The sequence below is a fragment of the Phocoena sinus genome, chromosome 8 (assembly GCF_008692025.1).
Source record: "Phocoena sinus isolate mPhoSin1 chromosome 8, mPhoSin1.pri, whole genome shotgun sequence".
NCBI lineage: Eukaryota > Metazoa > Chordata > Mammalia > Artiodactyla > Phocoenidae > Phocoena > Phocoena sinus.
Window position 1 is genome coordinate 105,915,256 of NC_045770.1, and position 25,752 is coordinate 105,941,007.

General features: G+C 56.3%; 1 protein-coding gene across 2 annotated transcripts; it reads left to right on the top strand.

The window, feature by feature from the left end:
* Positions 1-2: 2 nt before the first annotated feature.
* Positions 3-25,028, top strand: IGHMBP2 (immunoglobulin mu DNA binding protein 2). Of its 2 annotated transcripts, XM_032639553.1 has the most exons (15): positions 3-161; positions 1,861-2,030; positions 4,886-5,069; positions 5,278-5,375; positions 7,117-7,280; positions 8,762-8,962; positions 10,290-10,437; positions 14,799-14,973; positions 17,684-17,866; positions 18,145-18,263; positions 18,799-18,893; positions 19,844-19,967; positions 20,651-21,481; positions 22,926-23,098; positions 23,933-25,028. In XM_032639553.1, exons 1-15 carry the CDS (start codon positions 76-78, stop codon positions 24,128-24,130), a joined length of 2,949 nt encoding a protein of 982 aa, XP_032495444.1. In that variant the 5' UTR covers positions 3-75; the 3' UTR covers positions 24,131-25,028. The 2 variants fall into 2 exon arrangements, 1 of the variants encoding a protein (XP_032495444.1); XR_004351039.1 differs by lacking the exon at positions 23,933-25,028 and having other exon boundaries at positions 20,651-22,659; positions 22,926-23,056.
* Positions 25,029-25,752: the final 724 nt, after the last annotated feature.

Consider the following 25,752-nt stretch of genomic DNA (forward strand, 5'->3'; position numbering starts at 1 on the left):
GCACCGCCCCTCGCGGCAGCCGGAACTCGGCGGCTCGGGACCTCGGCTGCTCCGGGCCCAGGCCGGACTGCGGCCATGGCGTCGGCGGCTGTGGAGAGCTTCGTGGCCAAGCAGTTGGACCTGCTGGAGCTCGAGAGGGACGCGGAGGTCGAGGAGCGCAGGTACGGCCGCCGGCCCGGGCCTCGGGTTCGGTCCGGCGGTTCCCCTAGGCCCCCCTACTCTCTCAGCTCAGACCTCGGGCGGACCTCCCTCCTGGGGGTCGGGATTTGCCCTCCTGACTCCTCGAGTCCGGATCGCGGCTGTGAAGGGGCTCGGCTTCCCACAGAAATGGAAGCCTCTTCACTCCCCCGGGACAGCCCGTTCCGTTTGGGGGACCCTTAGGAAGGGTCTGTTCTCCTCCTGAAGTCCTCCTCTCAACTTTGCCTCGTAGGTGCTGCCTCTCTCCCCATTTCCATCCCCAAAGTGTTCTCAGCCCTCTTCCGTCATCGTCCCCTCTGTCAGTGTTTGCGCCTGTTCCGTGCCAGGCCCCGAGTTCGAGATAGAGTCACTGATGGTCCCCTGGCGGCTGGGTTTGAGCGGAAGGGGCAGGTGGGAGCGGAAACAGTTCCCTCCCAGCGTGATAGATGCTGACCCGTGTGTGCAGGCAAAGTGCTGTGGGAGCAGGAGGGTGGACAGCTGACCCTGGGGAGCCTTAGGTTGAGGCTGGCTTCCTGGAGGAGGTGGTGCCTGAGCTCAGCTTGCAGAAAAATAGGGGTTCAGGTGGAGGCGGGGGAGGATATTCCTGGAAGAGATGTGGGGAGGAAGGGCAGCCCTGCAGGCGAGGGTGGAGCCCTGAGAAAGCCAGGCTTGTTTCCGTAGGGCTGAAACTTTGAGAGATGACACTGAGGCCTGTAAAAGCACCCCACATACATCAGCCCCTTTAAACCTTACGTCAACTCTGCGAAGTTGGTTACTGTAATTCTCGTTTTATGTCTAAGGAGGCTGAGACAGAGGTTAAGTCATGTGCCCCAGGTAACACAGGTCGAGCCAGGATTTGAGTGCAGGCAGGCTGATCCCAGAGTTTGCACTCAACCGTTGTGCTACCCAAGTGGAGAGGATTTGTTTTAGAGGTTTTTGATCGTGATGGTTAAGAGCATTTGCAGTCCTGTCGACGTCAGTGGGATCCCAGCTCCGTGATTTATGGCTGGATGACTTTGCAGCCTTAGTTACCTCATCTGTAAAATGAGATCATTCTCACAGCACACCAGTGAGGTGGGAACACAATGATCTCTAAGTCAAGTGCTCAGCACGGTTCAGAGTACAGAGTAAGCACCCATGGGAAGATAGGCGGGGGCCAGATTGGGAAGGGCCTTGTGGAGAAGCTTGTATTATATTCCTGTGCAGAGGATGGGCCTCGGCGCAGTTAAGCAGGTCAGGGAGGTAAATAGATTTTCATCTTAGGGGGATCTGTTGGATGTTGCTGCTGGGATTGGCTGGGGAGAACCCAGAGATAAGGAAGTTAGGAAGCTCAGTTTAGTCCAGAGACGGCCAGTGATGTGGGCTTGAACCAAAGCTGTGGCGGCGAGGATGAGGCAGGGGTGGATTCTGGGTACAAATGGGAGGGGCCTGGTGGGACTCAGTGACACACAGGACGCAGGACAGAAGGTGAAGATGAGCGAAGGTTCTGTCTTGGGAAGCTGGGAGGAGGGCACAGATCGCGCTGGGGCTATGGGGGGGGCAGGTTTGAGAGGGGGCAGGTTTGGAGTTTCCCTGGTCACCCTTTGTGCCTGTGCAGAGATCTCCATCTGTTCTTCCTGCACGGTTGGAAGTAAAAACTGGTAAAATACAAATACTGAAGTCTCAACATTGGGTGTCTCCCAGGTCCTGGCAGGAAAATGTCTCTCTGAAAGAACTCCAGAGCCGAGGCGTCTGCTTGCTGAAGCTGCAGGTATCCAGCCAGCGGACCGGGCTGTACGGACGGTTGCTGGTCACCTTTGAGCCCAGGAGATGCATGTCTGCAGCTGTGCTTCCCAGTAACAGCTTTATTTCCGGTCTGTGCATTTTTGACATAGGTGGACTTTGAGTATTGCTGTCTTCAGATGTGGGTTGTAAAGACCAGGTCACATACGACCAGTTGGGGAATAAAGCATTGTAATGGAAAGCTCTCACTTAGAACTTCAGCAGTTACGAGGCTTTTTGGTAGTTTAGAGCAGCACTGCCCAGACTGGCAGCCACTAGCCACGTGGGTTATTGAACGCTCGAAATAGGGCTAGTGATCGCTGCTGGTGTAAAATACGCATGAGATTTAGTGCAAAAAATTTAGAATATCAAGAGTAATTTCTTTGAAAACTGATTATATCTTGAAATGATAATATTTTTCATGTATTGGGTTAAGTAAAACGTGATTAAATTTACCTGTTTCTTTTGGTTTTTTAATATGGCTGCTAGAAAATGTAAAATTACACATGACTCTCACATGTCTCTTGAGTAGCCCTGGTCCAGATGGTTCAACGTGTGTAGTTGTGTATTCCCAGGCCTTCCTCGTGCCAAGGATACTTTGGCTAAACTTGTGGCAGCTCTGCTGGAAAGGAGGGGCAGTTAGAAGAAGCTTCTTAAGCTCACACCTGGGATTCGTGTTTTTGATCAGAGCTGGAAGCTGGGAGAGAGCAACACTGCCGAGCACTGCATTTCTATTAGAAAAGTCTCTCTGCCTTGTTTTGGTGGTGACAGAGTTTGTTGGTTTCATATTTCGATTTTCTAGACGCTTGCCCCACAACTGTTGGAATACGGGCTGGGTTTGGAGACAGGTAGGAGGAGGGGAAGCTGCTGGTTTGGAGTCAGATCTTACACTTTGCTGTTAAGTGGCCGAGGGTCAGTCACATGTCCTCTGAAGAACAGAACCAAGGGGATTATAGTTGAGCTTTCGGCCTCGCCATCAGGATGAGTGGGTGGGACTGAATGTGCAGGGCGTTTGTAAACTCTGAAAACCAAAGGAATAGTATGTGTTCAGTTAGTAAGTGTTGCGGAGTGAATGGCCTGAGAGGTTGATGAATAGCTGATAAACAGGAAGTCAGCTGTTTATGTGAAAGAGTATGGAGCTGAAAGTCTGATGTGTTGCTTCGGCTTCCGATCAAACGTAGGTGGGGTTGTTAGTTTTTCGTCTCCTGAAGAGCAGTTTTAAGGCTCTGTAGCTGAGAGGTGTGAATTCTGCAATGTGGGACCCTACTCAGGGCAGCCGGTGGGGAAGTCACAGTCGGGACGGGGTCGCCTGCACTCAGCCTCACGGAGGTCCCCGTGCACAGAACCAGACCTCGGGCCCAGGGGCACTGCTGCCACCTGCTCTTTGTCTTTAAAAGTTGGGGCGGGAGACAGAAAAGATTCAAGGTGCAGATGAAACTCATTGCCTAGAAGGAAAACAGCTAGGACTAAGAATACGCCTCATGCTTGGTTGACGTGTGACACGTACTCTGACTCGGAATAAATGGGCTGTGAGTATGTGGGAGGCCCTGGCTGCATCTCAGCGTGGATTCTTGTTTGGTCAGAACTGTCTGTGTTCAAGTGACAGAAACCCCGAGCCAGATGGGCTGGAACAGGAGGGGGGCGCATGGTTTGTGATAGCTGGAAGGTGGCTGCACGGCTCAGAGGAGGTCACCTGGGCTTAGTTCCACTCCGTGTTTCGGCTCCGCCCTCTCCTGGGTTGGCTTCCTTCTCAGGCGCCAAGTGATAGCAGCTTCAGCCCTCACGTCCTCTCCAGTTTCTGGTCCAGCTGGGAAGGGTGAGGGCACCCTGTGGAGAAGTCTCACCACATCTCAGGGGCTCTGATTTGGTCCCTTGTCCATCCCCGAGCCAGTCACTGGCGAGGGGGCTCGTGAAGCCCTGATTGGCTCGGGTGTGGGTCGTGTGCTTCGTCCCGGCATGAGGGGAAGCCTCTCAGACTCGCCTGGTGATGGGTGAATCACCAAACAGCTGTCGCAGGAGTGGGGCGGCCCAGCTGAGTGGGCAACAAACCACCCTCTCCCTCCTTCATCAGTGTTCCCTTTCCACCTGGAATGTTCTCCCCCAGGTGAGCTCATGGCCCCCACTGTTTCCAGGGCCCACCCTGCTTACGGGTCACCCCTCAGAGAGGCCCTTCCCACACTGCAATGGCACCCTCGTCCCTCTCCACCCTCTGCTGCACTTCATCTTTTTTTTTTTTAGTACATTTATTTTATTTGTTTTGGGCTGCATTGGGTCTCTGTTGCTGCGCGCGGGCTTTCTCTAGCTGCGGCGAGCGGGGGCTGCTCTTCGTTGTGGCGCACGTGCTTCTCATTGCGGTGGCTTCTCTTGCTGCGGAGCGCTGGCTATAAGGCGTGCGGGCTTCAGCAGTTGTGACGCATGGGCTTCAGTAGTTGTGGCTCACGGACTCTAGAGCGCAGGCTCAGTAGTTGTGGCACACGGGCCCAGCTGCTCCGTGGCATGTGGGATCTTCCCGGACCAGGGCTCAAACCCGTGTCCCCTGCATTGGCAGGTGGATTCTTAACCACTGTACCACCAGGGAAGCCCCTGCACTTCATCTTAACTAAAGCCCTTGGCTCTGACCCCTGGTAGGTTTTCGTATTTGTTCCTCTCCTCCCTAACGTGAGCTCAGGGACCGTGTTTTATTCCTAATATAGACCAGCACCCAGAACAGTGCTGGGCACAGAGGAAGACTTTAAATATTTTATTGACTGTCATGTTTGTTTTAAACAGCTCATTGAGCTCCAGTAAATTTTCACATATGATGTTAGTTAAAAGTATTTTTTTTTACTGATTTCATTTCTAATGAAAGTAACAGATACAGCGTTTGAAATATGCTGGAATTTGTTATATGAAGTAATTCACGTTTAACATTGTTTAGCGTTTATGTAACTGGTCTTTGCTTCTGTAGGTGACATAGTGGGTCTGTATGAGGAAGACAGTCAGCTGGCCACTGGGATCCTGACCCGGATCACCCAGCAGTTGGTCACCGTGGCCTTTGACGAGTCCCATGATTTCCAGTTGAGTTTGGACCGAGAGCATTCCTACAGGCTGTTAAAACTTGCCAACGACATCACTTATAAGCGACTGAAAAAGTAAGTGTGTGTGACTGGAAGTCACATGTGACGTTTTCCTTAAACACACCTCCCTCCTGCTGGGCAGAAGAGGGCAGGCACATCCGTCTGGGGTCGGTCGCGTGCCCCTCATGGGAGGTGGCGGGCAGCAGCGTCGCGTGGAGCCTCGGGCGCTGGGTTAATTGCTGGTTTTCACTAAGCTCCTAATTTTCATTTTCTCCTTTGGCAGAACTCTGATTACCCTAAAGAAGTATCATTCTGGCCCCGCCGCCTCGCTCACAGAGGTCCTCTTCGGCGGATCAGACCCCAGCCCTGCCAGTGAGATACGTAAGAGCTTGTGGTTTTCCTTTTCTGGTTGAAATCACCGTGGACAGGATCTCGAACAGTGAGACCCTGGGCCATTTTAGCAAGAGTTTGAGAATGTACAGTGAGAAGAAATCTACCTTAGTGTCTTTTTATAAGTTTCTTTGTGTGACTTGCTAGAACTAAGTCTCTTTCCTATACACGGCGTCAAAGAAGTAGTTCATTCCATTTTTTTTAATGAAGTTCTTTCTAATATATCTAAATATTGAATATTTTTGTTTTGAAATGCGAGGTGTTTCTTCTAGCCCAGTGCCCCGTGAGAACAGAGGATGACGCATCATGCCTCATGCTCGAGCGCATTTTTTTATAGTTTGAAAAGTCTCAGTTCTAAGTGCATTTGATTATTTTCTCAGTATCCTGTAAATTGAAGACAGTTTATTTCTAATTGTAAGAGTGCCGTGTATTAGTCATAGAACGTTTGGAAATAAAGAAGCATATAAATGAGGGAAAGAAATCACTCGAAAACCTGCCACTTACAGTGAGCCTCACTGATACGTATTCTTCTAGTTGTTTTTCCACCTCCACATAGAACAGTCTGACTTACATACAGACACACGCATGTGTCCATGTACACACACACACACACACACACACACACACACACCCGACTGTTCTCACGGTGGTCTGTGCGATTTCTCATCTCCTTCAGTGTCTTGGAGAAGCTCATTTTGAGAGGAGTTTATCACCTCACCAGGCAGCTGCCCGTCACTGAACCACCCTGTAGCTGTTGGACTTGGCCGGTTTTTACAGTATAGCTTCAGTCATTCTCACACAAGGGCCGCCCCACACCCTTTTCCCGTCACGCTGGTGCTCGTACCCTGGCGGTGTGTTGGCTCTTAGCTCAGGGCTGCTTTGTACCTTCTCAGATTCCAAAAGCACTCACATTTCAATAAGACTTTATTTCTGCCAACTGTTTACCGAGAGGCTACTATGAGCTGGGAAGGGAACTAGCCTTGTTTTTGCTGTGTTTCAAGGAACACGATGTGCCCTGCTTGTAGCCAGCGTCCAGGGGAGAAGGGAACACGCAGGAGCTCTGGGTCGGATGCTCCGTTGCCCTCTCCGAGTCTGTTTCCGTCTTAACCTCCGGGTCGGCGCCCTATGCCCGTGGGGGTCAGTGCGCTCTTCTCTGCTGCGGGCACCGCGGGGCGGAGGCTGCAGGTGCGAGGCTGGATGCAGCGGCACCTGCTCTCAGAGCACGGAGCTTACGAAGCAGGTCATTAGAATCGGCCATGGAAGATTCAGAACAGAAACGTGGTCCTGGATCTGCTCATAATTCTTGTTTGTTTTCATCGTTTTACGGGCGCTTAAAAAGGGCCACCATGGTAGAAATGAATCTGTTCCCAGAAACATTTACTTTACAAGAAGCTGTTATTCTGGAGCATGAGTTGGCAGACTTTTTCAATAAAGGGACAGATGGTAAACATTGTAGGCTGTGCCGGCCGGTGCGGCGGCGGGCTGCTGGGGACAGTGTCCCGGGACACCTGCCTCACCGAGCAGGCGGCCGGCTGGGCTTGGCCTGCGGGCCACAGTCTGCAGATTCCTGGTCCAGGAAAACAGCAGGTTGATTTTGTGTTGACTGGCCGACCCCTGGGGAGGGCCGGCTTTCTCCCCGTTACAGCCCGTATTTCTGTCGGCACACGCGGGGTCAGGGGCGGGGAGCGCCGGGTGACTGGGAGCTGGGTCCTCACTGTCGCTTGTTCCGCAGCCTCCCTTACTTTCTACAACGGCACTCTGGACGCCTCCCAGCAGGAAGCGGTCTGGTTCGCGCTGTCCCAGAAGGAACTCGCCATCATCCATGGGCCTCCCGGCACCGGGAAGACCACCACTGTGGTTGAAATCATTCTCCAAGCTGTGAAACAGGGCTCAAAGGTGGGCAGTGGGCACCGTGTCCCCGCCGGCACCCCTCACTCCGGTCTGCCACGCTCGCAGGTGCCCAGCAGGGCCCCAGCCTGGGCTCTGGGGGACTCGGTCGGCAATGTTCCTGAGTGTTTACTGACTGAGCACTGGGCTGGGCCCTTTTCAGTCTCTGACAGCGCTTGGGACTGTTGGTCTGGGGTGGTGAGGTCTGGGTTACTGTCGGCCAGGCCACAGTCTAGGAGCCGCGTCTGCTCAGCACCCACGCTCTGTGCTCAGACCCCTGCTGGGCATGCCGGGCGTACAGGTGACCAGGGACTGTCTGTGCCGTTCAGGAGGAGGCCGTGCAGCCAGTTCCCGGAGACAGAAGTGTTTTGGTTGATCAGGTGGTCTGGTGAGTTGTGCAGAGTGCAGGTTACCGTTTCCGAGATGTGGAATGTGATATCGTGTATTGTTGTTCACTTAGATTTTTAATGGTTGAGAAAGGATCTTTCATCCTCATCTGTACCAACACGAGTCATCGTGGATTCTGAGCACATGGAAAGCTTTTTAGAAAACCTTTCTGGGTTGTAAACGTTGGATAAGGATAAGAATTAGAGCAATATGGTCCACATTTGTAGGTTGACATTTCCTGGGTGCTTCTTACGAACGAGGCACGTTTCTCAGTCTATCCAGAGTTCGCCCGTTTAATCCTCACAGAAGCCCCAGGTGCGGGGACTCCATGATCTCGGGCCCCGTCCCTCCACAGTGGGTGGCAGAGCCATGACTCAGACTCTGGCGACACTCTCCCCAGAGCCCCTGCTCCTGCAGGGAGATCCATGTTGGCTACAAGGCCACGTCCAATGGTCTCCTGCAAATGACTGTCTTGGCAAGATGTTTACCAAGAAAAGCTGGTGAAAGACGACTTACTGGCAGGGAGCAGATTTGATGGTTTAATTGGGTGCCTCTGTTTCAGGAAACAGTGAAACAGGAGACACCTGTGTTCATGCTTTGGTGCAAACCGCCTTTGGCCTCCTAGATGGGGTGGGGACTCTCCTCTCTGCCTCTCCTTCCCGCTCTACCCCCTCCTAAGAGCCAGACTGCAGTTCTGGAAGCAAGATTGAGCCTGTTCAGAAAGGTTTTTCCCCATTCCGCTTTGTCAGATGATAAAGTGACTTGATGGGTGATGAGACGGGTGTCCCAGCCCTGATTATCTCAGGGCACTTTGAGGCCTTTCCTTCCAGTTGCCGGGCATCCTTTCTGGTCCTTTGGAGCCTAACGGGTTCTTAAGACCCGAGATCTAGTATCCAGATGTTGTGTCAGTTTCCAGTAACTCATGTCCTGCAGACTGTCTGCATCCGTCCTTACAGCCGGACGTTTACACCGTAACGTTACTGGTTGCGCACGTTCCACCCTCCTCTCTTTAACTTTCGGACTTTCCATTTGCTTAATAGAAACTTAAGTGATTTCGTTAAAAAAGAAATCACCAAGCCCGAGTTTACGCTGTGCTTCCCCAGGTTCTGTGCTGCGCCCCTTCTAACATCGCCGTGGACAACCTGGTCGAGCAGCTGGCCCAGTGGAAGCAGAGGCTCCTGCGCCTCGGGCACCCTGCACGGCTCCTGGAGTCTGTCCAGCAACATTCCCTGGACGCGGTCTTGGCGCGGGGTGATGGCACCCGGATTGTGGCTGACATCAGGAAGGACATGGACCAGGTCTTGGTGAGTAGCTCTCAGCCGGTGTCCGCTCTGCGTGTGGTTTCGTGATCTGCAGTCTGCCGGGAGTGCACTGCATCCTCTTGCTTTTCTCTGGCCTTTGCCGATTCACGTACTTACCTTGAACGTTGGGACTGCCCATTTTTGGTAGGGACCTGTGCTCAGCACCGAACAGACTCACCTGTCTTCAAGATAGTTTCATGAAGAGGGGAGCAATTGTCTTGCAGAAAATATTCCTCTTAAGGATTCCCTATGTCTGGCATGTTGGCTGGATAATATCGACCAGCAAAAAAAAAGCAGCCTGAAAATAAAAATTCAGAAAATATGCATCCTCCCTAAATTTCTAGTCCATTAATATAAAACATGGTGTAATCCTTGTGAAAGAGAACTAGGTAGGTGATAGGTTAATCTGAGATGGAGTTTTCTCGTGCAGTTCAGAACTTTCGAGCTCTTTGGTTCTCTAGTTTACACGTCCGCCCCCAGTTCCCTTAATCGCGTGTCCTGCCCTGTATTTGCTCACCGCCAGCCTGTCTCACTGCCTCACATTTCTCTCCTTGTGTCGGGGACTGGTGCAGAGACTCAGCCTTCCCCACGGACCTGTGGAATAGTGGGAACCCCAGGGGCAGAGACCAGGACACACGCATGTTACTCAAGGTTAAAGGCGCTGTAGGAATTTGCAGTGATGTGATTCGCGCCGTCACACATGTGGATGATTTCATTTTCCTTTTTCAATAAATTATTTAATAAATTTATTTATTTTTGGCTGTGTTGGGTTTTTGTTGCTGTGCGCGGGCTTTCTCTAGTTGTGGCGAGCGGGGGCTGCTCTTCGTTGCGGTGCGTGGGCTTCTCATTGTGGTGGCTTCTCTTGTTGCAGAGCATGGGCTCTAGGTGTGCGGGCTTCAGTAGTTGTGGCTCGTGGGCTCAGTAGTTGTGGCACGCGGGCTCAGTAGTTGTGGCACGTGGGCTCTAGAGTGTAGGCTCAGTAGTTGTGGCGCACAGGCTTAGTTGCTCCGCAGCACGTGGGATCTTCCTGGACCAGGACTCGAACCCGTGTCCCCAGCATTGGCAGGCGGATTCTTAACCACTGTGCCGGTTAACCACTGCTTCCTCCCTCTCCCTGTGGAGGTGACAGTGGCTCTAAGGCCAGTCAGGATGTCACCTGTGTGGATCTGTTGCTCCTTCAAGAAAGACTTTTGACTTTTTAGCGCCTTTGAAGGGACTTACATAAGTGGACCAATTGATGATAAGTAAAAGCATTTGGTGAATTAAAAGGAGCTAAAATAAGTGCAAAGTCGAGCCAGAATTATGATGTTTTCTTTGCTTTTCTTTACAGGCAAAAAGCAAAGAGACCCGGAATAAAAGAGAGAAAAGTAATTTTCGAAATGAAATCAAGGTGTTAAGGAAGGAGCTGAAGGAGAGGGAGGAAGCAGCCATGCTGGAGAGCCTGGTGGCGGCCAACGTGGTCCTCGCAACAAACACAGGTGAGGGGACGGGCCTCCACCCCGTGTGGCTTCGAAGAGGGCTGGGAGTGTGCCCTCTTCCTTGGTTTTCTGGAAGAGTTTGGTAGAATTGTCTTTAAAATTGGGTAGAACACACCAATTCCAGCCCTTCTGGGCCTGCAGTTTTCTCTGTAGGGAGGTTTTTTCTTTTTTTTTTTTGGCCACACTGCATGCTGGTGGGATTTTAGTTCCCCAACCAGGGACTGAACCTGGACCATGGCAGTGGAAGTGCCGAGTCTTAACCACTGAACTGCCAGGGAAGGGGACTCCCTGTAGGGAGGTTTTTAACTGCAAATTCAACTTCTTTAATTGATATAGGATATTCAGGGTGTCTCTTCGTGAGTGAGCTTGTGTCTTTCAAGGAATTTGCCCATTTAATCTAAGTTGTGCAATCCCTAGACATTAAGTTGTTCATAATAACCCCTTATTTAAAAAAGGTCTGTAGCGTCAGTAACAAAGTCACCTCTTTTGTTCCTGATGTTGGTAATTTGTATCCTCTCTTTTTTCCCTGATCTTCTGGCAGGAGGGTTATTAATCTATTGATCACCTCAGAGCACTGGCTTTTGGTGTCACCAGTTTTCTATGTTATTTTTCTGTTTCCTGTTTCACTGATCTCGGCATTGGTTCCTATTATTTCCCTCTTCCTGCTCACTTGGGTCTAGTTTGCTCTTCAGTTTCTGTTTTCTTCAGCTGGAAGCGGAGGTCAATGATTTGTATTGATTTGAGACCCGTTGTGTTCTATACTATAGGCATTTAGTGTTATAAATGTTTCCCCAAGTACTGTTTTCACGGCATCCCATAAATTCAGATGTATTGGTTTTCATTTTCATTCATTGTGAAATATTGTCTCATTTCCCTTTTAATTTCTGTTTTTGACCCATGATGATTTAGAAGTGTGTCATTTTCTTTCCAAATATTTGGAGGTTTTCCAGATAGCTTCCTGTCATTGATTTCTAATTTAATTCCATGTGGACAGAGGACGTAGTATGTACGACTTGAATCATTTCATTGAGACTTATCTTATGGTCCAGAACGTGGTCTCTGTGAATGTTCCACGTACACTGGAAAAGAATGGGCTGTCTGGTTTTGTCAGTGTTTCATGATGGTTGATGACTGTCGTTCAAGTCTGTATCTTCCTGATTTTCTGTCTGTGTGTCCTGTCTCTGAGCGAGGGGTGTTGAAATCATCTGTCACTATGCATTCGTTTATTTCTCCTTGGAGTTCTGTCAGTGTTTTCCCTGTGGCCTTTGTAGCTCTTTTACTTGGGGCGTAAATGTCATGTTTTCTTTATTAACCAATTTATCATTATGAAATGACCTTCTGTATCCCTAGTATGTTCTTTTTTTGAAGTCTACTTTGGTATGAAGATAGCCACTTCAGCTGGAGACCACACTTAGCTGCTTTAGGCCTTTCTAATGTGGCCGCTTGGTTCTTAAAAGCCAGCAAGTGAGAGAGTCTTGTAGCAAGATGGGTTACAGTCTTCTGTAATGTTACCATGACGTGACACCCCATCATCTTTGCTATATTCCTTTGGCCAGAAGCAAGGCACGGGTCTGGCCCACGCTTAAGGGGAGGGTATTCCACGGAGTGTGAATACCGGGAGGCCAGGGTCAAGGAGGGGGTTGCCTTAGGGTCTGTCTGACACAGCCTCTCATGGGGGCTACTCTAAAGAATGGAGTCTGGGTTCTGATTGACTTTGTAATTATTGTTTCACTCAGTTGCCTTTTAAATCAGATAGGACAAAACCAGAATTACAAAAATGCTCTCATACTGTCTTTTGTACTTACCTATGTAGTTGCCTCTGTTGGTGCTCTTTGCTTCTTGGTGTGGATTTGAGTTACTGTCTAGGGTTCTTCATGTCACCCTGAAGGACTCCCTTTAGTATTTCTTGAAGGGCAGGTCTCAGCTTTTCTCTACCTGGGATTATCTTTTTTCTCCTCTGTTTTCGAGTGACTCTGTTTTTAGAGATAGAGTTCTCGGTTGGCAGCCTTTTCCTTTTAGTTGTTTGACTGTGTCACCCCCTGCCTCTCGGCCTCTCTGGTTTCTGCTGAGAACACAGGGTTAGTCTTACTGAGGATCCCTTGTATGTGACAGGTTGCTTCTCTCCTGCTGTTCCTTCTTTGTCTCTCGGCAGCTTGACTGTGGTAAAAGTCTCGGTGTGCTCCCTTCGGGTTAACCACGTGGATTTGTTGAGTCCCCTGGACGTGTGCATTGTTTTCCATCAGATTTGGGAAGTTTTCAGCCATTATTTTTTCCAATATTCTCTTGGCCCCTTTCTTGCTCTCCTTTCCTTCTAGGGCTCCTATTATGCACACGTTGGTGTACTTGATGGTCTTCAAGGTGCTGGTCATGGGATTCATTCTTTGTTCTTTCTGTTCCTCAGACTGGGTAGTTCAGTTGGCCTGTTTCCTGATTCTTCTGCCTGTTCAGATCTGCTGTTTAGCCCTTCCAGTGAATAACACTTATTGTACTTTTCAACTGCAGACTTTTTTTTTTTTTAATAATTTCTGTGTCTTTATCGATAGTCTCTATTTGGCGGGACGTCATTCTCAGACGTCCCTCACCCTCACCTCCTGTGGGCGCAGAGCCCCAAGGTGAGCCAGAGGTGAGTGCGTAGGGCCTCCTCTGGTCTTTCCCGAGTGTGCACATAGCCCTTACACGAGTGTGGCTTCTAGGTTCTCGGCCACGTGTCGGAGCTTTCAGAGCCCACGGACATCTCACTCCCCAGGTTTTCCTTCAAAGCTTCTGGTCATCCTGCTTTGCGCCAGCTGTTATCCTCAGCCTCCGAGAGCACTCGTGTGCAACAGTGGCCTCTGGTTGTTTCCCACTGACACCCCCTGGGGAGGGGCTGTTTGCACAGGGCGAGCTCCAAGTCAGGTCAAATAAAGACAGTCTTGCGAGTGGGACCTTCCGGGGAACCAGCAGCAAGTCTGACAGTGACAGTTCTCTGGGGGCAGGGCTTCGAAGGAGTTCTGTCCCCAGTGGGGCAGGCCGCTGCTCTTCATTGTGAATGCAGGCCATTGGTTTCAGGGCCAGCACAGAACTGGGAGCGGCGCCTGTGCCCAGGAATGCCACAGAGCCCGCTCTGCTTGCCCAGAGTTAGTCAGTTTTCGGAGCAGACACTCCTGGATTGCTGTAAGCTTTTGATTGATTTCTGGAGTTCTGAAAGAGTCGGTTCTGCCAGTTCTGCCAGTGTTCTCGTTGCTTTGGTGGTGGAGGGAGTTTTCAGAGGCCCTTATCCAGCCGATTCTGCTCACGTTCTTCTCTGACTGGCTTCAGTGCAGCACCCGCTGGAAATCACAGCTGCCCCTCCGTGCAAGGTCAGCATGTGGCCTTTTAGGTCCCTCCTGGTTAGACTGGGGAACTGGAATGAGATTCCTAGAAGCGCTTCCCTCTGCAACGTGAAATCACAGCCATAATCCAGGCACAGCTCTTAGCTATCCAAAGCCCCGTCCAAATTCTGCCTTCTCTGCAGACAGACTCGCTAACCGTCTCTGAAAAGTCGGGCTCAGGAAAGTTATCGAGATGTAGGTCTTAATCATAAGATAATATACATCGTAGCGTCATTAATCTAGGGGAAAAGGGCAAGAACTCACATTTGTAGCGTATGTTAAAGCCTCTCATCTTGTGGCAGGCACTTGATACGTATTATTTAACACGTGTGCTACATTTTTATATATGTATTTGGGCAACCAGTATGTGTTATTTGACACATCCGTGCTCAATTAGTATGTGGTGTGTGTAACAGTCTGTTTGTAGGTGAGGCGCTGGGGTCGGGTGGCTTGCCCAAGGCCTCACCGCTGTTTGTGAGCGTGGGCGCGGGCCCCGGGTCTCGCCCACACTGGACCTCATTCCACTGTACGGCTCTGTGTTCCATGGAGGAGGCACTGGTGCGGTGGTTCTGTGTTGCTGGTACGTAGGGGTTTTTCCCTGGGTGAACGCCCAGCAGTTCATTTTCTGTGTGTTCAAGAGGACACCTAAGAAGAGAATTAAGTAAATTCTAAATTCAGAAAACAATACAGAAATTACATTTAGAATTAAGACAGCCTTCCAAGGATTTGGGGTCCCAGCCCCAAAGCGGTGATTGATTTTGGTGAATGAAACGTTGGAGTGGCCGTGACCAGGGGCGCACTGCTTCACACTTACACGTGGAGTGGGCTGGAACCGTGAGCTCCGGAACGTCCTTCCCAGGTTTTATTCCAAGGTGCAATCATATTACACGAGCCTTAATACAAGACTAGATGATGAAACAGTGGCTTGTTGGTGGCTCTTTTGGGGTGACTGCAGCTAGGATGACACAGCCGGTGCATCCTGTAAAGGCTTACGGTTCTGATTTCGACCAGGTGCCTCTTCAGACGGCCCCTTGAAGCTGCTGCCAGACGGCCACTTCGACATGGTGGTCATTGACGAGTGTGCCCAGGCCCTGGAGGCCAGCTGCTGGATCCCCCTGCTGAAGGCCAGGAAATGCGTCCTGGCCGGAGACCACAGACAGCTGCCCCCCACCATCTTCTCTCACAAGTAAGGCCCCTCCGCCCCTCAGCTGCCACCCCTGTGTCTATCCCTCGAAGCCCAGCCCAGAAGCCCCGGGCTCAGCCGGAGGTCCTGGAGGTGCTGGGAAGCCTGGCCGATGTGCTGACTTAAGGATGTGCGGTGGGCAGGTGGCTCCCTGGGCATCTGAGCCCCCACTTTGGCGGAGGGAAAAGCCTGGGGTCCCCCGATCGGAGGCGCGGTTTCAGTTATACCGCACAGAGGAAGTAGGGTCTCAAGCTGTATGACTCACAGATCCCAGAAGAGGGGACGCGGCCAGCAGGGGAGGGGCAGCCGTCCAGCCCAGGTCACTAGAGAGCGGCTAGCAAACCTGTCATTTATGAGTTGGTTGGCGCCGAGGCCACTGGCTTTTCCCGGGCTTCACTCTCGGGGGTGGCTGTAAAAGGTGCCCCGGGCGAAGCAGAGCGAGAGCGGGAGCGGGAGCCCTGAGCTCAGGTCCTTCTCTGGGCGTGCGGGCTCCGGCGTGAGCTGGGTGGTCACACTGTGAGGCCGCCCGGGCAGCAGCTCCGAGAGCAGTGGTGTTTCTCATCCCGCCGGGGTGCCGTCCTCCGTGGGCTCCCGTACTTGCTCGTTCAGACGGCAGCTCGGTCAGACGTGTGCTCCCTGAGGTCGGGGGTCGAGTGGTGTCCATCCTTGTGGCCCCAGAACCGGGCATGTGCTCGGTCCCTGCCTGTCGAGTTGACGTCCTCTAACGGGGCGCAGGCGGGGGTGCGTGCTCGCGCAGGGGTCCCGGGAGAGTGTGACTGGCTCTGGCTCATTGGCCCTCATCTGCAGGCACGTCCTTCTGCTGAGGACACGAGGGGTGGCTAAGGGGACTGCACTCCTGCCACTGTAGGGACGCAGCAGTCAGTCCCTGGTGGTGTGACTGCTTCCTGGGTGCGGCCTGCTGCCGCCACCGGGCCTCTTCACCCTGTCCGCAGACCCCCAGGGCTCCGGCCACGCTGGCCCCTCCGTCCCTCCTCCACGGGTGTCGGGTCCCGACCGCCCTTCATTCACTTCTCTGTCATCCCCGTTGACGGCTCGCTCGCCTGGCTTTGTCAGCACTCGGCACTCCTGGCGATGGTGTGTCAGTCCATCGTTTACTTCCCAGCGGCAGTGTGAGGCCTGTGAGGCCTGGGGACGAGGCCTGGCACTTGGCGTCCCTGAGCTAACTGGCCTCTTCCGGGCCAGCTCCCACGCCCAGGTCCAGGGGTGGCTCCCAGAGGCTGAGGCCCCCGCGAGATCAGGAGACGAGCAGACCTCTCCCTGCTGCTGCTGTTGGAGACGAGGGTCTCCTCCAGTCCGTGCGAGGGAGGCCGTCGGTGGAGCTCGCAGGAGGGGAGTGGCGACCCTGGAGCTGAGGGGTGTGCAGGTCAGGGTCCCCCAGGAAGGGGCGTCCGGCCGGGGGCTTCAGAGTGAGGGCGCAGAGCATGGGGTGAATAGAGTGGGAGACGGGGGAACGTGGTTTGGAAGATCGTCCTGGTGGGAGCGGGCGTGCGCGTGGGGAGGGGCTCGGACGCTCTCCAGAAGCGGGGCCTCGGGGACGTCGATTCAGCAGCTGGTTCCGGAGGAGGCCCGGGGGGTCCTGGGAAGCGGGTCTCTGGGTGGACGGTGTGGGCTCGGGGAGGGGGCACCGTATGGTGTCTGTGGAGAAAGCAGGGTGATTTGGGGGGAAGTCTGTCTGTGGGGTCGTGCTGGGTGGTTCTGGGTTTGTGGTTGGGGCTGGGAGTCACCTCACCCCTCCTGTCCTTGGCGCTGCTTTTGGTCGGTACCTTTATTTAACAGCATTAACTGCAGAGGCCTGGTCAGTTACGGAGGGAGGACGGATGCCTGGGTTACACTGGGCACTTTCCCTCCGTGGTGAGAGGAGGCTCTGGAGCCCGGCCGCCTGGCCTGGTCCTGGCTCTGCGGCTCGCTGGCTGGGCGGCCTCGGGCTGGTCTCACTCTCCTCGTGTGGAACAAGGGAAGCGTACCCGTAACCGGCTCAGGTTGTGTGAGGATGAGGAGTTAATCGGTGTAAAGTGCCCAGAGCAGTGCCTGGTGCGTGGGAAGCACCCAGCAACCGTCAGCTACTGCTGTTGTTAGTAGTGGACTCCTTACGGCCGGAGTGTGTTGGAATTTTCAAAAACTTGTCTGTGTTAGTTCCCTTCAGCTGCTGTAACAAATTACCACGAACTCAAGCAACGGGGCTTTATTATCTTACAGTTCTGGAGGTCCAAAATCAGTCTCTGCGGCTTGAGATCAAGGTGTGGGCGGGGCTGGTTCCTTCTGGAGGCTCCGGGGGGAGAATCCGGGCGTTTGCCTCTCCTGGCTTCTGGAGCCACCTGCCTGCCTTACCTGTGACCCCTCCTCCGTCTTCAGAGCCGGCTCTGCAGCATCTTCAGGGCTCTCTTGTCACGTCGCCTTCTCTGATGCTGACCCTTCTGCCTCCCTCTTAGGAGGCCCTTGCGATGACATGGGCCCTCCCGGATGACCCGGGATCATCTCCCATCTCTGCTCCTCCCCTTTGTCACTGAGGTCACATGCTTGCAGGTCCCAGGATTAGGATGTGGGCACCTCTGAGGGGCCGCACCCTTAGTTCTAGGTCAGAAGTGGGGCGTGGGTTGCGTGCTGAGGTTTGAGGACTGCTTTCCTCCCCGGCCCCTGGTTTAGGCTGGACTCAGGACTCAGGCCCTCCTTCCTTGTCCTCTCCTTGGGGCAGGGCCGCACTGGCGGGGCTGTCACTGAGCCTGATGGAGCGCCTGGCGGAAGGGCATGGCGCCAGGTCGGTACGCATGCTGAGCGTGCAGTACCGCATGCACCAGGCCATCGCGCGCTGGGCCTCGGAGGCCCTGTACCATGGACAGCTCACGACCCACCCTTCCGTGGCCGGGCACCTCCTGCGGTGAGTGACTCGGCTACACCCCCGTCCCCTGTGTCACCGGAACCACGTTCCACAAAGATCTGAGAGTGAAAGTCGCCTCTGAGACTGGATTTCTGCATCTTGCCCTGGAGAGCTGGGTTGGGCTCCTGCAGTCTGAGGTCCCTTGCTCTCTGCACCGCCCGTTGTCCTGTCGGGGGAGAGGGGCGGCTGGGGGAGAAGGGCAGCGGGGCTTCTGTTCCTGGGACCCCAGCGCCGCTCTGTCGCCGGGGCCTCGTGCATTCAGTCTCACCTGTGTGCAGGGATCTCCCGGGAGTGGCTGCCACGGAGGAGACGGGCGTCCCCCTGCTGCTGCTGGACACGGCCGGCTGCGGGCTGTTTGAGCTGGAGGACGAGGATGAGCAGTCTAAAGGGAACCCTGGTGAGCCTGCCTGCAGAGGCCCAAAACGGCCCTGGGCTGCTCCTTAAAGATCGAAGCCCCTCTCAGCTGCCCGCGTCAGAGAGGGGCGGAGCCCACGTCAGAGAGGGGCGGAGCGAGTGGCGCTCCCTGGGGCGGCGGTCCTGAGCCAGACGCCCTGGGAGGTCGAGTTCTCGACGGGTGGGTGTCCCCGAGTCAAGGGAGCGGGTGGGCCCAGGCCGCGTCCTGTGTCCTTGTTCAGAACCGAGTGGCCTGGCGCGGCCTTGGGACGCGACCCTGGCTCACTCACAGGGCTGCCAGTCAATGGGTCGCACGGCCGTTCTTCCACTAAGAGGAGGCTCCCGTCAGCTGTGGGTCCTGTGCGCTGTTTGCTGGGCCTGGTGGCCCCTCTGCCCCAGGTTGTTGGCTTGCAGGAGTCAGGCCCAGTGTGAGACCAGCCTGTCGTCACAGACGGAAAAGTGCTTAAAAAACAGGCGTTGGTGACAGGCGTCCAAGGTGCGCCCCGCCTCGTGCTGAAGAGTCGTCCGTTTCCCTCCAGGTGAAGTGCGCCTTGTCAGTCTGCATGTCCAGGCGCTGGTGGACGCCGGTGTCCAGGCCGGCGACATCGCCATCATCACGCCGTACAACCTGCAGGTGTGGGGCTCCGCTGTCTCCTGTGTGTCGGGGCGACTTGCCGCCCCAGAGGGGCCAGAGGATGAAAGCCCCAGGGTGGAACTGACCACATCCTGCCTGGATCCAGGGCTCAAATGACCTCAGCAACGGCCTCCGTCCACCTGTCCGTGTTTCCCCCCTGCCATGCCATCCCCTGCCCCATCCTGGGCTCTCGCTGGTTTGCTGTGTCGGCTGCGTTTTCAGGCCTGCCCTCGGGGGCCAGGCAGCCTCAGCACGAAGTCGTCCTTCCAAGGTGGTCCCGGGGGCGCTGCCTGTCTCTTTATGGCATTTCCCACGGGAGTCTCAGCTTTGAGTCTTATCGGTCCGGCTCAGGTTGTCCCGTCCCTGAGCCGCTGGGTTGAGGGGTCTTCGCCCCTCCCGGGGTCGGCCTTCCGGCTCGTGGGACACCACGGGGCTGGCGCGGCCCCGGAGGCTGCCTGAAGGAAGGTCGGGGGCGCGGCTGTCGCCTGGAGAAGGCGGTGGGTCGGGACCAGCAGACACAACCGACGTCTGCTGCCTTCTCTTGGGCTTTTCTGCCGTTTCCCCTCTCAGTGCCCCTGTGCTCCGTGAAGCAAAGCCTGCCTGCTTTGGTAGGAAAAACGTACCTGCTTCAAAGCATTCTGAGGCCCGCTGATCAGTTGCCATCCCGGTTTGGAGGCGTCACACGTGGGGATGTCTGAGCCAAGCGAGATGGTGGCACGCATGTCAGCGCTGGGGTGTGGGTCACAGCTGCCACGTTTGTGTGCTATCTTGGTCTGTCGTGCGCACGCCCGTGGGAAGAGCGGTGCTTGGAAGCCTTCTCCCCGAGGCTCCTGCGGGGCCTCCCTGGGGCCTGGCAGCTCTGCAGGGCCAGGCCTCCGCCGGGCTGAGCGGCAGCGCGTCCAGGCCGGCCCGACCTGGGCTGTGATATGTGGCCTCGCTTGGTGTTTCAGGTGGACCTGCTCAGACAGAGCCTCACGCACAGGCACCCGGAGCTCGAGATTAAGTCTGTCGACGGCTTCCAGGGCCGAGAGAAGGAGGCTGTGATCCTGTCCTTCGTCAGATCCAACAGGAAAGGTGCAGAGCCGGGACTTCCCTGGTGGTCCAGTGGTTAGGCCTTGGCGCTTTCACTGCCCAGGGCCCAGGGTCGATCCCTGCTCGGGGAACTAGGGTCCCGCAAGCCGAGTGGGGTGGCTGGGGACACCGGGACGCTGCTGCAGAGGGGGCCCCAAGAGCCCAGAGCTTGTCTCCTGGCCTCCAGGCCAGTTTAGCCTCAGGGCATGGCTTCTGCGGCCAGGGCGCGTGGATGTGCCATCTGGTAAGAAAACTGTACCCAGAAACAGTTGTTAGTTAACGGGCTCTGTGAGTCGTTTCCAGTACGAGGTTGGCAACAGATAAGAGGAGGGGATAAGCTGAGGCGGGGGAAGAACACACTGGAATGTCCCTGGCGCTTTCCCTTGTGTGTCGAGACCGCAGCTGCAGCCCTGGGCTGTGTCCTGGGTCTGGGCTTAGGGAGAGGACTTTGTACCGACTTGGGAATGAGCGGCAGTCTGGTAGCTGCCAAAACTCCAGGTGGGACCGTGGGACCGTCCTAGACGGTGGCTGGGGGCTGAGGGGTGGGTGCTGAGTGACGGGGCCCCTGGCTGTGGGGGTGGACGGAGCCGCGTGGTCCTTCTCGGGTGACGGTCGCTGATGGGGGGAGGCCTGCCTTCCTAGCCCTTAGTCCCTGCTCCCTGCGCCCCCTCCCGGTTCGTGTGCAGGTGAGGTTGGCTTCCTCGCCGAGAACCGGCGCGTCAATGTGGCCGTCACCCGCGCCCGGCGGCACGTGGCCGTGGTCTGCGATTCCCACACCGTCAGCAGCCACGCCTTCCTGAAGACGCTGGTGGACTACTTCACAGAGCACGGGGAGGTGCGCACAGCCTTTGAGTATCTCGACGACATCGTCCCTGAAAACTACTCCCGTGAGGGTGCCCAGGGCCCTGGCCAGGCCGGCGCGAAGACCCGCGGCTCTGCCGCGACGGCCAGGAGGGCTCCCGGGAGCGGGCAGCCCACGGGGGCCGCGCTGGGTCGGAAGAAGCCGGGCACGGCGCCTTTGTCCTCCGAGGCCCAGCCTCAGCCCAGCCTGAACGGAGGCGGCCGGGAGGGGGCCAGGAGCAGAGGTGGCGCAGAGCAATTCGGGGCTGTGATAACGGAGTTCATAGCGAGTGAGAAGACGCAGCTGGAGTTCCCTGCCTCGCTGGATTCGCAAGACAGGATGTGGGTCCATCAGATTGCGGAAGAGTACGGGCTGAGGCACGAAAGTGCCGGGGAGGGGAAGGAACGGTTCATCACCGTGAGCAAGAGGGTCCCAGCGGCCCCTGCGGCTCCAGCAACCCCGGCAGGGCCTGGCAGCAAAGCCCCTCTGTGTCCAGAGCCCCCCAGCCCTGCGCAGACAGAGCCCGCCATCGGGGAGCAGAGCAGCCAGGGCCAGCCGGACCTGAAGGTGCTGCACCTGGACAGACTGCAGAGGGCGGGGAGCCAGCTGGAGCAGCGGGCCACGGGCTCCGGGCCGCGGAGGTTACCAGAAAAGAAAAAGAAGAAAGAAGCAGAAGGTAAGCTGGTCGGCTCGCGAGAACACAGGCGTGGTGTCCCCTCTGCTGGGGAGTTTGCCCCACTGCAGACCCACCTGCCACCCTCGAAAGAATCAGGACCCCTTCCCGGTGGTGCCCCTGCCCTAATCCTGCATTTTCTGCCCAGTTTCAGTTGGTGTGGTCTGAGTTCCCTGAGGGCCGTGCTAGTCACAGTGTCCTTTGTGTGCCCGGGGCCTCGCCTAGGGCCCGGCAGGTAGGGAGCCCTCAGAGCTTCTACTGCAGGTGAAGGGCCTGGAGTAGCAGCCGGGGTGGGCCTGGGGCCCCTGGGAACGGAGGGGCAGCTGCAGCGCCCTGCTGCGGCAACGGCGCTCCTTTCACGGACTCGCGGGGTCCCAGGCAGGGCCGCGCACTCCGCTGTCGCATCCCGGGCTGTGCTGGCCCTCTGCTGGGGCGCCCGGGGCCTGTTTACTCTGCACCCCCGTCTCGTACTGAGATTGAAGGTCCAGGGTCTGGATTTTCTGTAGACGCCTAGGTGAGCTCTGTTACAGCCGCTCCCCTCTTGGCAAGACCGCGAAGGCGGTCCCGTTCCCCGTGTCCTTGATGCCTGTGCGCAAAGCTGCATAAGCATGATTCTCAGCTTTCAGGGCAGCTCCCTGCACCTGAGGGTCCGTCTGGACTCACTCCATGGCATTTAGTGAGCGACCTCCGTGTGCCAAGCCTTGCGCTAGTGAGCGAGACGGACGCCACCTCCGCCCTGTGGGAGCTGACACTCTGATGGGGGAAGGAGATGCTTCACTCCTGTTTAAACCCCACTGAGAACATATAACTGCCATGGAGGACGGGGGCCAGGAAGGCATGACTGGAGGAACTGGGCTTCCTTCCAGAGGAAGGTGTGGGGCATGGCCACTTGAGGACCGAGCGCCCTGGGGAGACATCACCCCATTTCACGGCTGCTGGCACTGCTCGGGGTTTGAAACGCTTCTTCAAGCAGCCAGAATTATGGTGTAATTACAGAATTACGACCATATTATAATTGTGTCTCTCTTCCTCTTCTGAGCGTTTTCCTACAACTTTAAAAGATTTTCACACACCTGGTTACGAACGTTAAGGTTTCATTAGCCCTGGCCGGTGAACGTGCAGGGGTTCATCTGACCATCACCCTGGAGGCGTGGTAGTTCGGGGTTTTTATACTTAACGAGGTAAGGAACATTCTCACATGAACTTTGTGCAGGCCTGCTCCCTGCACGGCCAGCCCTTTCTGGAGACTCATGCCTTCACTGCCTGGTGTGAGTGGTCGTCGGTTCAGGGAGGGACCCAGCTCGATGGTGCGTCTGCTCACGCGCTGCGGCCCCGAAAGCAGGAGGCCGGGCGCGGCTGCCCGATGGGGCAGATGTGGGCCCAGCGGGAGAGCTCCGGTCCGACTTCTTTCTCCTTGCCTGTTCGGGTGACACCTTTCTCCCCTTAGGACCCATGGCCATAGACCTGCCCGCCGGGGAGGACTTTGACGCCCTGGTCTCGGCCGCCATCAAGGCTGACAACACTTGCGGCCTCGCCAAGTGCACAGCCAGCGTCGTAACCCTGGGCCAGCTCTGTCAGCACTGCAGCCGCCGTTACTGCCTCAGCCACCACCTGCCCGAGGTACGTGGACCCTCGGGCTTGGGCAGTGGGGAGGGCGGCAGGGCTTTGTCTCCAGGACGCAGATCCTGGGTGTATGCACCCCATATAGACTGGGCCTCTGTGTGTGTGTGTGCCCCACATACAGACTGTGGACCTGTGCGTGTGTGTGTAACCTGCATACAAACTGTGGGCCTGTGCGTGTGTCACCCACATACAGACTGTGGGCCTGTGCGTGTGGGTGTGTCACCCACATACAAACTGTGGGCCTGTGTGTGTGTCACCCACGTACAGACTGTGGGCCTGTGCGTGTGGGTGTAACCCGCATACAAACTGTGGGCCTGTGTGCGTGTGCGTGTCACCCCCATACAAACTGTGGGCCTGTGTGTGTGTCACCCACGTACAGACTGTGGGCCTGTGCGTGTGCGTGTCACCCACATACAAACTGTGGGCCTGTGCGTGTGTCACCCACCTACAGACTGGGGGCCTGTGCGTGTGTGTGTGTGACCCACTTTCAAACTGGGCCTATGCATGTGTGTGTGTCACCCACATACAGACTGGGCCTGTGCGTGTGTGTGTGACCCACGTAAAACTGTGGGCCTGTGCGTGTGTCACCGCCAAGCAGATTGACATCACCCTGCCAGGGAGGTCTGCTCGGAGGAGGGTCTGGGCAGGGCTGCAGGAAGGGTTTTGGGCTCTAGCTGCCAGCCCTGTGAGGGTGTGGACCCTGCCCGCCCCCGACCCCCGGGAGCCCCTCCGAGGTCGGTGCTGGGGCTTCCTGACCCCCGAGCTCTGCGATGGCGGAACTGGGGGCCTCTTCCTCCGCCCCAGCACAGCACTGCCTCTTGTGTCCCCCAGACCCACGGCTGTGGGGAGAGGGCTCGCGCCCATGCGCGGCAGAGGATCAGCCAGGAAGGGGTCCCCTACGCCGGCAGCGGGACCAAGGACAGGTCCCTGGACCCTGCCAAGAGGGCCCAGCTGCAGAGGAGGCTGGACAAGAAGCTGGACCAGCTGACCGGCCAGCGGAGGGGCAAGAGGAAGGAGAAGGGGAAGTGAGGCCGGGAACCCCACCGCGTGCGCCGCCTCTGCGTCTGAAGCTGTGGCTGCCGGTGAGCGGGGCTGCCCCCGGCGTCTTTCTGTCCCTGGCGGCAGCTCCTGGCGACAGTGCTACAGGCAGACCCATGCCGTCTCCCCGGTGACGGGTGAGGTGGCTGCGGGAGCATGGGGCGGTGAGCTGCTCTGACGTGGTGGGTCGCGGTGGAGAGGCCGCGGGGCACAGCTAGGGCCAGTGGCCGCTTCTCAGGGCTGTTGTAGGGAAGGCCCTGGACTGCTGCGTCCCCTTCCTCACTCCCGGCCCAGGCCATTCCCCGAGATCCCGCCCTCGGAATCACGGGCTGCTGCTTCCGGCGTCGGGAAGGTTCTGTTCCCTCGGACCCCTGCCTGGGCCTCAAACTCCATAAAAGTGATGTCCCTGCCGTCCAGGGCTGGCCAGTGTTCAGCCCGTCAGGTGAGAGGGCGCCCAGGTGACGTCTCGGAGCTGGCACGTCTCCTGCGTGCCCCCGTGCATGACTCGCCCCTCGCTGGGGCTGTGACTCCACCGAGGCCGTCGTCTGTCTGTGCCCTCGTGGCTGCGGTGGCCCCAGCCTGACCTGACAGCCCTGACCATTCTGCTGCTGTGCAGGCCCTAGCTCAGGCCTGGGTGTGGTTTACGAAGGCTCCCGGGCCAGCGCCTGCCCGTCCTCGGCGCTGTTCCCGGTGATGGTCTCGGGAACGAGCCGCCCCAGAGCACCGGCGCTGCTGACCCCTGCAGACCCAGAGCCCCCGGAGGTGTCCTCCCGGGTCCCTCGTTGAAGAGAACCCCAGGTGGATGTATTCTTCTATCCTCAGAGTTTTTTGTGTTTCTAAGGGATATAAGTGATTTAAAAACCAAATAAAAATATGTGCACGTGGTCCACAGCATGTGTGTTATGTGTCTCCGATGGTCCTTCTTCCCCTCTTTGCTCAAAGCGTCACTTTCCGAAGTGGTTGAGAACCGGTGAGCACAGGACACTCGGGGCCTTAGGCGGGAGGTGGGCGCCGGCCACGCGGGCAGCTCTTGTCCTGGGGACAGACGACAAGGGGGAGAAAACATACCTGTTCTGCTTGATTTTCTACCAACTGGAACGAAAGTTTCAGGTTGGCAGGTGTATCACTGTGAACTGGAGGGGAAAACACAGGGTCCGGCTCGAAGGAAGGACAGCACTGAGGACGGCGCTTTGCCTAGAGCTGCCGCTGGAGAAGAGGCCAGGCCTGCACGGGGCCTCCGGGCATCGGTCTGGCTCCTTCTCTGTCTCCAACTGCACCCTCCCGCCCCCATCGTCATTCCCATCCCCGGGGCCCTCAGAGCCACTGGTGTTCGGGTGTCTGGGTTTTTGGCCTCAGTCTCCCTCAGGAGCCCCCCCCCAGTTGCCATTTATCCAGCATCTTGATGGAGCCTGTCCTTCCCGCCAGGCCCACACGCTTGACCACCCTGCGTTTGCTAGTGCTGGGCCCCGCCCCCCCGCCTGGCGGCCCTCCCCGTGCCCCCTCTCGTGGAGACGCCCCACCCCTGCCCAGGCCCGACACCCACTCTGCACCACAGCCCCTCCTCCTGCCCCTTCCGTGGGTGCCTTCCTCACTGGCTCCCATGAAGTGGCTGT